General features: G+C 47.1%; 2 protein-coding genes across 4 annotated transcripts; one reads left to right on the top strand and one right to left on the bottom strand.

The window, feature by feature from the left end:
* The first annotated feature begins 5 nt into the window (after positions 1 to 5).
* Positions 6 to 10,089, top strand: LOC108116646 (bromodomain and WD repeat-containing protein 3). 3 transcript variants are annotated; one of them, XM_017228633.2, is made up of 17 exons: positions 6 to 506; positions 758 to 816; positions 949 to 978; positions 1,351 to 1,410; positions 1,989 to 2,235; positions 2,340 to 3,147; positions 3,218 to 3,314; positions 3,381 to 3,695; positions 3,762 to 5,774; positions 5,879 to 6,138; positions 6,203 to 6,373; positions 6,479 to 6,752; positions 7,103 to 7,114; positions 7,223 to 7,552; positions 7,610 to 8,359; positions 8,423 to 8,597; positions 8,653 to 10,089. In XM_017228633.2, the coding sequence occupies exons 1-17, from the start codon at positions 464 to 466 to the stop codon at positions 9,648 to 9,650; spliced, it is 6,642 nt and encodes a 2,213-aa protein (XP_017084122.2). In that variant the 5' UTR covers positions 6 to 463; the 3' UTR covers positions 9,651 to 10,089. The 3 variants fall into 3 exon arrangements, with proteins under 3 accessions (XP_017084122.2, XP_017084120.2, XP_017084121.2); XM_017228631.2 differs by having other exon boundaries at positions 7 to 506; positions 7,223 to 8,359; XM_017228632.2 differs by lacking the exon at positions 7,103 to 7,114 and having other exon boundaries at positions 8 to 506; positions 7,223 to 8,359.
* On the bottom strand, positions 9,915 to 14,722 carry LOC108116647 (protein RRP5 homolog). The gene is given in 6 exon segments (XM_017228634.2): positions 9,915 to 10,314; positions 10,383 to 10,548; positions 10,612 to 11,134; positions 11,136 to 12,162; positions 12,224 to 14,511; positions 14,568 to 14,722. Coding segments are annotated over 6 exon segments (4,254 nt in total). The 5' UTR covers positions 14,649 to 14,722; the 3' UTR covers positions 9,915 to 10,145.
* Between the last annotated feature and the right edge of the window lie 94 nt (positions 14,723 to 14,816).

Raw genomic sequence — 14,816 nt, 5'->3', positions numbered from 1 at the left:
TGACTACTGTAACTATTTAGTTTCATGAAATTTATTAGTAAATACGTCTAAAAATAAAATCAAATTTAATAAAAATGCAATTAAAATACATTTTCTACTTATATTATTAAAAGTTTTGATTAAGCTTTGTTCACAGCATTAGGTGTAATTTCCAAAAGGTTTAAATATTAATAAAAGTTCTTTGTTTTTCATTTTAAAAATACAAATATTTTGGTTAAAATCACCGAATGCAGCTACACATTGAATCCTCTTCAAAAATTCAAATACAAATACGAAAATTGCCCTATTGATAAACAATCGATATCCACTGTCGTGAGCCCAGTCTTCAACTATCGAACGCCTGCGCGAATCTTCCGGGCGAATGACAATCGAGAGTCACACGAGAAGAAGAAGCTGCGAAAAGAATTTTAGAAGAAAGCAACTGCAATTTTGTCATAATCGAAGCTGCAATTCGCAATGAATAATGGAAACTAGAAAGCCCAGTTCCGGTGATGAGATAAAGCCAGGTGCGTACTAGCCGGGAACGTAACGAGTGTGCAAAACGGGGCTCACAAACGCAGCCCCATAGACTTTGTGAAATGTGTGTCTGTGTTTCTGTCGCCCTTCGAATGGAATGGCTGCGTTTTTTCGACTGCGTTTGGCCAAGCGAATTGCACGGGCGCCTTTGGCCAGATATAATTTCCATATTGGCGACTCCTTGCGAGTGCGTTTCCAACAACTTGTTGCACTAAAATATGTGAAATTCCATATCTTGCAGAGCTGTACTTCCTCATCTCCAAATTCCTGGCTGCGGGGCCTCTAGAGGAAACGGCAAAGGTGGGTTAAAAGCAGCGCTCTTGAGATCGCAATGGAATCGGAATCTGAAAAAAGAGCGCAATTTCGCGACCGCACAGCTTTGTTTACAAACATTTAACTAATTTTCAATCCGATTTCCAACTTTTATTTTAGGTCTTGATCCGGGAACTCGAAGAGAAAAAGGTGAGTTTTAAGAGGGTTTCTGTTTTGAGATATATATTTCTGCTCGGGAGGGGGGCAAAAAAAATAAGAAAACCGCGTTTGTTTATACGCTTTGTTTTGGTTTTGTTGTTGTTTCTGCTGCCGGCAGCGAACGTCGACAAAAGCCCACATATACAACCGCTTGTCTCAGAGTTGGAAATCAGACTGAATTGTGGGTTTGCTGGGGCCACGGGATATAGTCCATCCAAAAAGAGACAAAAAAATACAAAATCATAGGGATGCCCCGCGACGTCATCGCCGACGTCACGGAGTGCAACTGATAACAGCCCGTCATATACATATATATCTACATGCATACATCTATCTATATATATACACCTTTTGTATTCCCAGGTTTTGCCGCGTCGGCTCGATTGGCAGGGAAATGAGCATGAACAAACCTTTGAGGAATTGGTGAGTGCTTTCATAATTAATCAATTAGTTTTTAAACGTATCGTTTAATGCCTTTTGATCGGCGTACAAGTCTTGCGTAAGTGTGTGTCTGCTATAGCATTTTCCTTCTCTTTCTTGCGTGCGCCTTTGTGACGTCATCGACTGACGGGAATAGAGAAAAAAGTTGACAATAAAAAAATAGTTTTTGCTTAGTAAAAACATTTAAACTAAAGTAATCAATCATTCTTGATATTAAATTTACCAATAACTAATATTTAATCACTAAAAAAGTTTAAAAAAAAATTAAAATTTGAAAAATTTAGAAAGCTATTGTAAAAATTCCAATATCCCCAAAAAATAAGTCATTTTTGAAAAACGAATATTTTTTAAACAAATACTTTATATTTTAGTTAGAACAATTAGTTGCAAGCAGCCGACATTTTGCTTTCGCACACATTCACATGCCCATGCGCACACATGCACGCGAGCAGCTACCACTTGCCTGGCTTGTGCGAGAGAGAGGGAGACAACCATATGTTTTGCGCTTATCGGACATGTTATCGATAGAAAGTCGTTAACTTTAAAATTTTATTTCACAGGAACGAAAGTACAAGCACATTGGCACCAATCATCTGCTCGAAATATGCGGCCGCCTTGGTCCACTGGTGGATCGCGAACTGCCGCCCAGTGTGCCAGGGATAAACTCGCTCTTGGGTACAGGGCGCCAGAATCTCCTGCGCTCCAAGGAAACCGTTTACTGCCACCGCTCTTTGAAGGACTATTGCACTCGCCTTCATGGAGTTTCGCTGCCAGATTCCTGCCTGACCAAGCCTACACATAACCTGGGTGAGTAAAAATGGAAATCGAATGGATTATACACCATGGTGAAAAGGAGCAAATTTAGGTCAAAGCATATTATCATTAAAACTAATATATATATATATCTCTAGATCGCGTACTTACCGGTCGGGAGCATGGTGGAGATGTGCGTCGCAAGCTGCTCGTGCCCACGGATCTTTATCGTCGAACAAAACTGCTCCGACGCACTGTGGGCCATCTGTCTTCAGTTTACTGTGTGCTCTTCGACCGCACTGGCCGCTACATCATCACCGGAGCCGATGATCTGCTCATCAAGATTTGGTCCGCAGCAGATGGTCGTCTGCTGGCCACGCTGCGGGGCGCCTCATCCGAGATTACGGATATCGCCATCAACTTGGACAATACAATGCTAGCAGCGGGATCGTTGGATCACATCCTGAGAGTATGGGATATGCAGACTACCTCGCCCATCGCCGTCCTGTCCGCCCACACAGGCATGATAACGTCGGTAAACTTTTGTCCGTCGCCGCGCAGCGATCTTAAGTACCTGGTGACCACCAGCACCGATGGATCTATCGCCTTCTGGCAGTATTCAACTCCGCGTGGGCAAAAGATTACCTTTGCTCCGAAACCAACTCAGTACCACGAGAAGCTGCGACCCGGACAAGCCCAGATGATGTGTACCACATTCTCGCCGGGCGGTATTTTCCTGGCCGCTGGCTCTGCCGATCACCATGTCCGCGTTTACATGATGGGTGAGGACGGACCGAAGCGGATTTTAGAGACAGAAGCGTACACAGATGCAGTGGACTCTGTTCAATGGTCGCATCGTGGCCTGAGATTCATCTCCGGCAGCAAAGATGGCACCGCACACATTTGGACGTTTGAGTCGCAGCAGTGGAAGAGCGCCAAGCTCTGTATGACGGAGCGTTTACACAGGTAAGTGAAACGTTTTTTTTTTATGAAGTGGTTTGGATATACAATGGAAATATGTGTTTTTAAAATACAGCTGCCCAGAACCGGAGGAGGGAAAGAGGCTAAAAGTAACCATGGTAGCCTGGGATGCTTCGGACAAATACGTCATTACCGCCGTTAACGATTTTACTGTAAGTTTTTCTTTTGATGCTTAACTATTATAAACCTTAACCTTCATAACCCAAAAAAAAAAACAGATTAAAATCTGGGACTCGAAATCAGCCAAGCTGCATCGTGTTCTGCGAGGCCACAAGGATGAGCTATATGTGCTTGAGTCGAACCCAAGAGATGAGTATGTCCTGCTCTCTGCCGGCCACGATGGCCAGGTGTTTCTATGGGACATAGATCAGGGCGTTGTTGTGGCCAACTTTCTTAACGACATTGATGGGCAGGGCCATGGCAGTGTGTTTGACGCAAAGTGGTCACCGGATGGCACAATGATAGCTGCCACCGACTCGCATGGACACATCTTAATATTCGGTTTAGGCGTGTGTATTGAAAAGTACAAAATGGTAAGTTAAATTTAAAAGAGACATTTTTAAAGGACAATAAATAACTTTTTTGTTGATTCACTTCAGCTGCCCACTGAGCTGTTTTTTCACACGGATTTTCGGCCTTTGATACGGGATGCCCAGCATCATGTAGTGGACGAACAGACACAAATAATGCCACACCTAATGCCACCGCCTTTCCTCGTCGATGCAGATGGCAACCCGCATCCTTCAAGGTTTCAACGTTTTGTGCCTGGTCGTGAGAGCTGCAGCTTAGACCAATTGATTCCAAATCTTACGGTTGGCGTGGATGGCGTAGTAATCGACGATGGCGGTGCAGGTGGTGATGCTGCTGTAGCTGCTGCACCTGCTGAGGCCCCACCTGCAATAATGGCCCCAGCTGCAGCTGGAGGAGCAGCTGGAGCTAATTATTCCCATATAGACCGCATGATTGCAGCCCTGGCCAATCGACAGTCGGTTAATGTCAATGCTAACGATGCGAATCCGAGTAATGGCAACCAGTCATTTGAACGTTTGACCAATCGTCAACTACCCGATTCCAATGGCAGGCAAGCTTCCCGCGGCAATGTTCTGGGAAGTCGTCTAAGCACGCCTCGCCAAGGATGGGGAGCTGCAGCGGCTCCTCTAGCTGAAGATCAACCTGGACCGTCGCAACCACCAGCAGAGGCAGCAGAACCTGGTAATGCACAAGCCCAGCAAGCGCTCCCCCTGAAATTCATCCGACGCACCTATGTGCGTCCCATGAAGTACCCTCAGTTACAGAACCTTAAGCAGACCATCTACTCTGCTGGTCAGTTTGAGAAACAGGAGTACAAACGAGAAATGCGGCGCAGACCCATTATGATAAACACTGCCAGTGCAGCATCTTCGCAACAGCCAGGAAGCGTGGGAAGACCGCGGAACACGCGAGCCAATGGCGGCGGCGGCGGCGGGGCAAGAGCTGGACGAAGACGTGGCGCCCAGCCGGCAGCCGGACAACAGCAACCAGCTTATCGCACACGTGCTGTACGCGATCAAGAGCCGGAGCCCTTCGATGAGGTTGCTCCGCAGCCCGAAGAGGAAGAGGAAGATGTATCCAGCAACTCTTCCGGCGACACAAGCTATTCGAATGTGGAGGAAAACCTAGAGGACAGCAGCGATGACTCAGAAACAGACAGTTCCGACTACTCTGATTGGGTAGCGGACACGCCCGGACCAAATCTGGAGCCCCCGAAGCGCTCCAAGCGAAAACCATTGTCCCGACGACCACGCAGTAGCGATGACAGCAGCGACGATGAACGTGCGGGCAGAGCCAGAGGTGGACAGGTTACGGCCCGAAAAGTAGGTCGGAAAACCGTTCTGTTTCCGCCCACAGACGCTAATGGAGAGATACCGGAGTTGTATAGACCTGCTGAGTGGTTGTCTGAGGTGATTCCACGTAAGGCCCCATACTATCCCCAGATGGGCGACGAAGTTGTCTACTTCCGACAGGGACATGCCAAGTACTTAGATGCAGTGCGTCTGAAGAAGACCTACAAACTGTCGCATAGCTCAGAGCCATGGAATTTTCACACACTGCGAGACCACGAGCTTGTACGTGTTATTGGAATCAAGTACGAAATCCGACCACCCCGATTGTGTTGCTTAAAGCTGGCCATCATAGATGAGGAAGGCAATATGACAGGAACGACGTTTAAGATTAAGTACCATGACATGCCTGACGTTCTGGACTTTCTAGTGCTGCGCCAAACTTTTGATCTTGCCGTGCAGCGCAACTGGAGCATTGGTGACCGGTTTCGATGCATGATTGTCGACGGTTGGTGGATGGGCCAAATTGAATCGCGCCACGCTCTTTCCGCTGACTTCCCAGACTCATCCTTTATGTGTTTCCGCGTGCGTTGGGACAACGGCGAGTACGAGTTCATGAGTCCCTGGGATATGGAGCCAATCGACCAGCAAAGGGTGCCCGTCGAGGTAGGAGGTGCTGTTGACGTTTTGCCGGAAGAAATACGCGCGACCTTATACCAGCCAAAATCCGAGGAGTGGCATCGCGGGGATCGGGATGGCACCTGTAGGCGAATAATAAATGGATTAGAGCAGGTAATGATTGGGGTTATAAATTCAAAATGCAATTTGTAAAAATTTGATTGTGTTTTTTATATTATATTATATATACTTTATATTATATTTACTTTATATTACAGGTAATGCGTCTCTCTATAGCCGAGCATTTCCTGGCCCCTGTCGACCTGAACATTTATCCAGACTACGCTTATTTGATCGAATATCCCATTGATCTGACCACGATAAAGTCTCGCTTTGAGAATCACTTTTACCGGCGCATCACTTCAGCTCAGTTCGATGTTCGATATCTGGCAACCAATGCGGAGCAGTACAACCGCCGTCACGCGATAATCGTCAAGCACTCACGGATTGTAACAGACCTTTGCCTGAGGATCATCAGGTGAGTAAAATCATGTGTTCTATAAAGAACCACTCGATTTTAAAATACCTTTTAAATCTTGTAGGGAAGCAGATGAGATAGATGTGGCTGCTGTTTATCATCAACTCGCGGATGTGTACCACTCATCCGAGTCGGAGAACGAGGCGGACTCGGATGTAGTGCCATCGACAAGCACAGGACCAACTACTTCAGCAGCCGCAGCAGCAGCACGGCAGAGAGTATCTTCCGCCCGACGGTAAACATTTCATTTAATATATAATTCTAAGAACAAGCTGGGGTTAAATAGTGGACCAAAACTGAAATAATAATATTATTATATTTTATATCAATTTTATTTTAGATCCACTCGAATTCACTCGGAAGGTGATTGGCGCGCAGACTGTCGGCAACTGCTCGACCTGATGTGGGCACGGACAGATTCGGTGCCCTTCCGTGAACCCGTGGATACCATTGACTTTCCAGACTACCTGGAGATCATAGCTACGCCTATGGATCTACGCACAGTAAAAGAAGATCTCTTAGGGGGGAACTACGATGATCCGCTGGACTTTGCGAAGGATGTGCGACTGATCTTCCAAAATTCGAAGAACTACAACACCAACAAACGCTCGAGGGTGAGTCGAAAGCAGATTGGCAGATCGGTTGCAGATCGTCATTTATTGCATTCCAGGACTGAGATATCCACCCCTTTCTCAGCTATTGCCTTTTTGTTTAAGTTGCGATCCCTACCCCACACTCACTCACGTAGACACATATGCAAGCTCATCCATCTATTCTTTACGTTTCTTTTGCCTTCCGTGAACATGCCTTCAATCTCGATCTTCAAATTAACCACCCTAACTCATGACCATCAAAAATGTAAAAACAAAAACAATATAATGAAAATATAACAACCCATAAAAACATTTTAATAAAATGTCTAAACCAAATGAATGACGATCTCCGTGACTATCATCTAATGTAGGATAATATAGCGGTAAGGTTTTTCATCTCCCATCTCGGGGTACTAACATATTTCAATTAACGCATTTTACATTTTTTTTAATAATAATAATTTGTTGTTATTTCTTACTTCTCTTTTCAGATTTATGCTATGACCTTGCGACTATGTGCGCTCTTTGAGTCCCATATCAAAACAGTGGTCACCAACTGGAAGGCGGCCTGCAGGCGTGCCAATAAAAATAAATCGGGCAGCAGTGGTGGAGGAGGACGCGGTGGTTCCAGCAGTAGTCCAAACAAGCGAGCCAACAAGGAGCGGTCCTCGCGTCGCAATCAAAAAACGTCGGCGGCGGCCAGAAGATTGCCACTGCCAAATTCCAGTGAGGATGAGGACGAAGATGATGACGACGACGACGACGATGATGAGGAGGAGGAAGCAACGAGGGTGCGCTCTCGTCGACGTAACGGTGTAGCCGTAAGTGCTAGTTCGTCTGGATCTAACCGCGTTACTTCATCATCCGCCGCCCAGCAGCGTCGAATTAAGAGCAGTAGTAGCGAGGAAGAAGAGGAGGAGGAAACCAGCGCGCAAGCCACTTCAGATGCCAGCAGCGATGAAGAGGAGAGAGCCCAGTCCAATGATAGTTCGCCTCAGCAGACACGCACGCGTAGGGCCAGGCAGCGGCAACGGGTAACCGATGAATCCAATGTCAACGACTCTGAGGACAGCTATAATCCCAACGAAGGACGTAGTAGTCGCCGACGATCGGGGCTCACACGCCCATCCAGCAACCGGCAGAAAAATGGACACTCCAGCAAACGTCGCCGGTATAACAAAAGTCCAGGTACTAGTGCAGCTGCCGCTGGTTCGCCACGCCGGACGCGTCGCATGATAGGCAGTTCCGCAGAAGAGGCGGCTTCCCTATCGCAGCACGATGAGAGCACCCAGGACAGCCAAGTAGGCCGCAGAAAAGGTCGCTCGGCGAGCAGCAGATCCCAGACAATAGGCAATGGACCGAGCACTAGTGCCGCAGCGGCTGCCAACTCTAGTCTGGAAAGTCCCTCTCGAAACACTCGGGCCAATGGGAGTAGAGGTTCACATCTGGCCGCCGAAAATGATCACAGTTACCACCTTCCTGTCCGCAACGGGCGTATCATCGAATCCGATACAGACTCTCCTGTGATCAGGCCGACGCGTCAGAGCGCCAAGCGGGCCCTTATGGATTGGGGTCGTGGCAGCGACATCGAAGAGGAGGAGGAAGAAGACAGTGAAGAAGCCGAAGAGGTAAGTCTGTCTTGTACTAGCCAACGAAAATGCTCGTTACGACCTAAAACCATTATCTTTCAGATCCTGCCAACGCCCACCAAGGACGACGTGCCGTCTACTAGCCGAGCAGCTTTGGCACATGCCGCTGGTCCCATCCGTCAGTTGCGGACAAACCGCAACACTGTCGTCCGTCCAGCCCAGAGTGACGACGATGACGATGACAGTGACAACGAGCCACTGGCCAATAATCAGCAAAGTAAGTTGGGTTTACTTTCCATTTAAAATAGTTATAAACTCTTTTTTTCCTATAGAAGCACCTGCAAAATCTAGCTCAACGGCGACAACAGCACCACATCCGCTAAGCCTGAGACGTCGCATGGCCTCGCCACCAGAACGGAACACTCACATGACTCGTTCTCATGCTACCTCTACGACTACCTCGGCCGCAACATCTAGGCTAGAACAGCAGCCAGCTTTGTCCACCCACGACCACAATTACCTGGGCAATGTCAATTCATCGAGGGCACCACGACGTATTCTGTCTCGTCATCAACGCAACGCCGATGAACTGGACTCCAGTCTGGATGTCCTTGAAAACTCGCTTTTGCTCTCAGCCATAGCCAATCACCGGCGACCCACATCAACCACAAATAGCACTACCAATAGTACCAGCAACGTTGTCACAAGACGTCTACGTGGACGAGCCAGTCAGGCGAACTCACACGACGAAGAGCCTGAGGAAGAGGAGGCGGCGGCGTCCGATGAAGGCACCGACGGAGGCTCAAGCTCACAGAGTTATGTGGATGAGGATGAAGAGGACTCGGACTCGGAAGACAATCAGCCGCTTACCAGCTACGTCTCGCCAAGCAATGGTCGCACGAGGCGAAAGGTGAAAACATCCTCTTCTTCGGCGGCAACACAGGAGCGTCCGCAGCGGCGCACTCGTCGCCCGCCCTCCAATAACTCCTTTGTAAACGACGATGATGATGACGATTATGTGGAACCACGCAGTCGTCGTAGCAATCGAAGTGGAAACCAGCGCACCGGTCGAAACCAAAAGAGGCCGCGTTACAATGAGCAGTCCGAGGAGGACGAGGCGGCAGCAGGCTATTCTCATAGGAGAAAACGAATCCGCAATGGAGATGTCCATGCCAGCTCCCAGGAACGGTCGCAGGCATCCACCGAGCGGGAGCATGCGGAAGACGAGGAGGGCAGTTCGGTGGACTCGGATGATCAGCGGGTGAGCGTAAGCAGCCGGGGTAGAGTGCGGAAACCATCTGCCAAGGCGCGTGGCATCTTCAAGGAGTGACCACAGACTGTTTTATGTATAAATTAAATCTAATTGCTAAATCAAGAAACCATTGTAACATTTTCTAACGTCTAATCTCTTATTATTGATTAATATGTAAGAGAAACTCATGTCACTTGTCATTGTAACTTTCAGTGTCACCGCCACGGTCATTATACCAAACCCAACCCGTTAAATCCCTCCCTAACCCTAAGCGTGGAGTGTTTAGATCATATCCATCATACACAGTGACAGAATATGTTTGATTTTAGTTCAAGTCTTAAGTTCATTATTGGCATCAGCCCTACATTCTATGTGTAGGGGGCAAGGCCAAAGCAACGTTTTTATATGTATTTCTATAATATATAGGTACTATCATACATATATATTAAAGGTAACACTCGGAATCACACTTCATTTAAAATAGTTTTAGAATAAAGTATCATGAAAAAACTCTGTATATAACCTTTTGTTGTTAATCCTAAATTATATTCTATAATATGGGGTAAGATGGAACTATTTTGTCGCCTTGGCATAGTTCTTCACCCACTGTTCGGCCTGCTGTTTGACCTTGGCCACCGTTGCTTCCGTCCCATGATTCTCTTCCAACTGCAGATACTTCTTGTAGATAACTTGCATCTTGTTTGGCTTCAGTTTCTGCAATGCAGCGCGCTCCAAAACGTTTCTGAAAATTAATTAAATAAATAAAATTTAACTCAATTTATTACCTTATAAATTAGTAATCAAACTCACCTCGCAGAATCGATTAAGCCCGCCTTAATCAGCATGTCCACATATACTGACCAGATGTCAATTCTCTTAGGATATGAAGTGACGACATCGTCGAGTAATGTCTGGGCCATGTCATTATTATCGTTCTTAGCATACAGCTTAGCAAAGGATACAATGCAGGGAATGTCTGAAAAAGTAGTTAAAAGTGGTTAAAATACGATTTAAGATGATGGCTGATTAATAAACTTACGCCCTTGGTTTGGCAATCCTCGCAGAGCGCGCTGAAGCAAATTATGGACCTGGTCCGACTTCCCCAGCCAGAAGTAGGCCTCGGCGGCTAAGGGCCATACCCTTAACTCCGCCTTAAACTTGTTAAGGATTGTGGTAAGCACGGAGGATAGCCGCTCCTTTTTCTTGTTCCTCTTTAGGATATCTACAACATTAATATAGATTTCCAAAGGATCGTTACAATTCAGGGCTTCCTTGAGCACTTCATCAAAATTGTTGCCGTATACGAGCTCCAAGTTCAGCAATGCGCTCCACATGTTCCTTAGCTCCTGAGCTTCTCGGAAGGATATTGTTGATATCGCTCTTCGGGTCAGATCGCGAGCCTTTTCAATTTCCGTGTTAGACAGAAGGAATGCCATGTACTTTAGCCAGGATATACTGTTGTTTGGCTGGGCAATCACCAATCGCTCGTACTGGTCGATTGTCTCTAGACGTGCTTTGGGATCAGCATTGCGTTCCTCAATCTCTCGCAGTCTCTGCTCTTCTCTTAACTTCCGCTTTGGCCTTCTCCTTGGAGCTGAGTCGTTTTTTCTTGGCTGCGTTTTGCTGAGTTGCCAATGCGTCCTGTTCCTCATCCTCATCACTGGAAGCTTCCTTTGACTGGTTCAAGTCGTTATCCCAGAAACTAGACACACCGGGCAATCGCGTCTTGGCTTCAGTTCCATTGCTTTTTGGTGTTTCGGACTTCGTATTTTTAGCTGGAGTTTTATCCTCAAAGAAGAGTTTGCCATTCTGCTTAGGTTTCTCCTTAACAATTCCATTGGTCACTGGTGTAGTCTTCTTTTTACCATTGGTGAGTATTTCTGCTTCTTCAGCTTTTCGCTTCAAGGGTTTGACTTCCGATTTGACTTTCTTCTCCTCTATGATGGTTTTCTTCTGTTCGGTCAGCTTTTCTAATTTCGCCTTCTTTGGTTTAACAAGGGATTCCTCTGAGCCCGCCGTTCTTTTTATTCCTCTCCATAGCCGCCAAACAGTCTCTGGCACAGCAATTGGCAGCTTGTCGTGAATAAAAGCTACGTTGCAGAAATCTCCCTGTCGCAGCTCTGCACTTCCAGAGTTCTCCACATCGTTAGGGTGCAACCGAATCGGACATATAACCAACGGATTTGTACCTTTCTTTAGTGAGCACACTACCACGGATTCCAGTTTTAACAGTACCTTGGCCTTCATGCCCGCCTTTCCGATCAGGTTTGCAGAAAGTTTACCGCTTGGTGAAATATGTGCAATATCCAGCTTCTTGTTACTGATCAGTAGAACGTCGCTGGAGTAGTCGATCCATAGAATAATTGCCTGGTTCTTGCTTCCCGCCTCGGGAGCTTTAGCTGTTCCCACCAGACTGGAAAGCAGCAGGGCGGAAACCTTAGAACCTCCCTCCACTGTGTAGACCCAGTCATTGGAAGTTGCATCGATGCCCTTAAACACCACGTCAATTTTATCTCCAACCGAGTATTTGGAAATGGGTGCAGAGGTGTTCTGAAGCGCTGCCTTGATCTTTGCCACTTCGTCCAGATAGCTTAAGTAAAATTTATAAAAATTGAAATCCTGTTTTTAATAATAATTAATAGTAAACTAACCTTTCAACCATTTTGGCAGTATCGCTAAGATCTCCGCTCCACACGTCCGTGAGCTTGGCGGACACTGTCAACGTCTTGGTTTCGGCTTCCTTGCTGAGAACCTTCACCAACAAAAGCTGTTCTGGAACCAGCTCTACGGGCGCATTTTTTACGGCATTTAGACGAAGCATCTTAACATGAACCTTCACCGGCTTGTTGTAGTCGCGAACGGACACCATGAGATCCACAACCTGATCGGTGGCGTGTTTAACATATGAACGAATTATGTCTCCCACTTTAACCGATTGCCAGTCCTTGGTAAGCTGGCCACTGAAGTAGGCGACATCGCGCAAGCTGAAGATGTTCTGCATTATACAAGCTGCCTCGGTGTGGGAGCCCGCTGGATGTACACGCATCTGGGCGTGTAGCAACTCTAGGTGATCTGAGAGCAACCGCAGTGGGATAAGCCCAACGTACTCCTCCACACTGGGATTTCCGTCTTCGTCCTCATCTTCATCGTCGGCGGCAAAAGTGATTTTAATTTCCAGTCCAGCGTCCAAGACATTGGTTACCTCAACGGGACAGATCTCTCCCAGTTGGAACTTGTCTTCCGGCATAGTCAAAGTGATTTGGTCCTTGTTGCGACTTAGAATCCGGAACTTAGTTGTCTGACCCTCGAAGAAGGAGCTTTTTTCTTTTAGATTTTGCCTGTGAAGGACTCCCTTAACGCCATTGCCGAACTTAACGAGTACATAATTGTCCTCACATCGGACAACAGTGCCCGTATAGACGTTTCCAACGTGGCCGTCCGAATAATCGGTCAGCAGTTTCACTCCCTTGCCCAAATACTCGCTGCGATTGCTCAGATAGCAAACTTTACGCTCCACATTTACTTCCAGGACGCGACACCTTACCGACTGACCAACATCGTAACGAAGATTGGGTGCCAGATAAAATTGTTCCAGTATTCCGTTGACTTTTCCAATCCTTACTGACCAGCCCTTGATTTTGGCGTCTTTCTTGAAAATTTTTGCTGTCACTAAATCACCGGCATTAATGTCTTCCAGGGAGTAGATCTTCTCATTGATCACGTTGGGATCGTCAGAACAGTAGTAAAGTGACTCGATCACGTCGTAGCCCAAGATGCGCACTTTGTGCTTGGTTTTCCGACCGTATTTGGACAACACTTCGTCCTTGTCGTAGTTTCCTTTAAAGTTTGCTCTGATGGAACCATAAGAGATAAGGCCCTTAAGTTTCTTGTTGAGCAGCAGCACCACTCCGCCACTACCAAGCCGCAGGACCTTGGCCTTTTCAACTACGGAACCCACCTTAAGGGGCTCTCCTACCTCCTCCTCCTCCTCATCCTGATCTTTTCCCACTTCATCTCCCGCTTTGATATCCAAATTGAGTGTTAAGTACACCAGTTTTGTTAGGGGCATCACGTAGAGCACCCTTGCATTGTAATCCTCATTCAACTCGTAGGTATCCAACGTGTCCAAGGCGTTGGCCAGGTGGTGCTCGTTAATATAGGCGCTAAAGGATTCGTTCATGATACTACCTTTCAGTCCATCCTTCAAGTGCTTGGCCACTTTGAACTTAACAATGCTGCCCGGCAAAATATAGTCGAGATTCGTCTCATTTTGGCTCTTGATGCGCATCTGGTCCTGCTGCACCTGGACACAGGTGCAAGTGCTCTGGTGGGTGTCGTGCTGGACCTTATTGACCTTGAGAAAAGTCAGCTGACCCACATGAAGCGTCTGCGCTGGCTCCTCACAGGGCACAAAGGCCTGCAGTCCCTGTACTCCTGACTCGATAACATATCCGTGCTCCTGGATCTCCGATACGGCCCCGGAGAAGATGAATCCCTTCTTGATGCTTTTGTGATGTAGACTGCCATGAACATCGGCCGGCTTAAGAGAAAGTAAAAGGCTGATCCTGCTGCTGCCCAGCTTATCTGTTTTGATGGCCTTGCCGTAGACGATGCGACCCACTTGGAAGAGCTCGGTGAGATCGTGGTATTCGCTGGTGTCCCCCGACATCGCTGCCTTAGCAACACGGGTATAGGCCTCCGATATGTCCGCCACCAGGGTTCGCGCGAATAACCGTCCGGGCAGTGCAATCTGTAGAGCTGTGGCGCTTGTCTCCTTTACAACTCCCATGACCAACATATCCTCCTGCAGTGTGTCCAGATTAAGGGATTCCGCTGAGAATGCCTCCAGTTGCTCATTTTGTTCCTCGCTTGCATCGTTCAAAAAGTTGTCTTTTACTTTCGGAGCCTTTTTTACCTTCTTTTGCGAAGCACCAAAAACCTGTGGAACAGAAAAGTGAGTACAGAATTCTCGGAGATATCCGTGGCTAAACCTACGATATTCGAACTGATGTCGGCGGTTTTGGCTTCGCTGTGGATTGTCCCGCCTCGGGGGAAGCTTTTCTCATTGGGAACCATCGGTGAGCTATGCAGTTTAGCGTTTTAAATAACAAAATTCAAGCAACGTGCGTACTACACGTGCTAAGCGCCGATATAGAAAATCAGTTCGCAAAATGGTACTAAATATGCCCTAAAGAAGTAATAGAATTTACTTAACATCACGGACACAAACCATACGCTGCTGCG

This window comes from Drosophila eugracilis, unplaced genomic scaffold (assembly GCF_018153835.1).
Source record: "Drosophila eugracilis isolate 14026-0451.02 unplaced genomic scaffold, ASM1815383v1 contig_75, whole genome shotgun sequence".
Taxonomy (NCBI): Eukaryota; Metazoa; Arthropoda; class Insecta; order Diptera; family Drosophilidae; genus Drosophila; species Drosophila eugracilis.
Note: the sequence above shows the minus strand (reverse complement) of the source record. Positions and strands in the feature narration are given on the sequence as shown.

Coding starts and splice junctions, on each gene's coding strand:
- LOC108116646 (XM_017228631.2), top strand. CDS start 464: ATGGAAACTAGAAAGCCCAGTTCCGGTGATGAGATAAAGCCAG. Junction 8,360..8,422: donor ACAGTGAAGAAGCCGAAGAG/GTAAGTCTGTCT, acceptor ATTATCTTTCAG/ATCCTGCCAACGCCCACCAA. Junction 8,598..8,652: donor ACTGGCCAATAATCAGCAAA/GTAAGTTGGGTT, acceptor TTTTTCCTATAG/AAGCACCTGCAAAATCTAGC.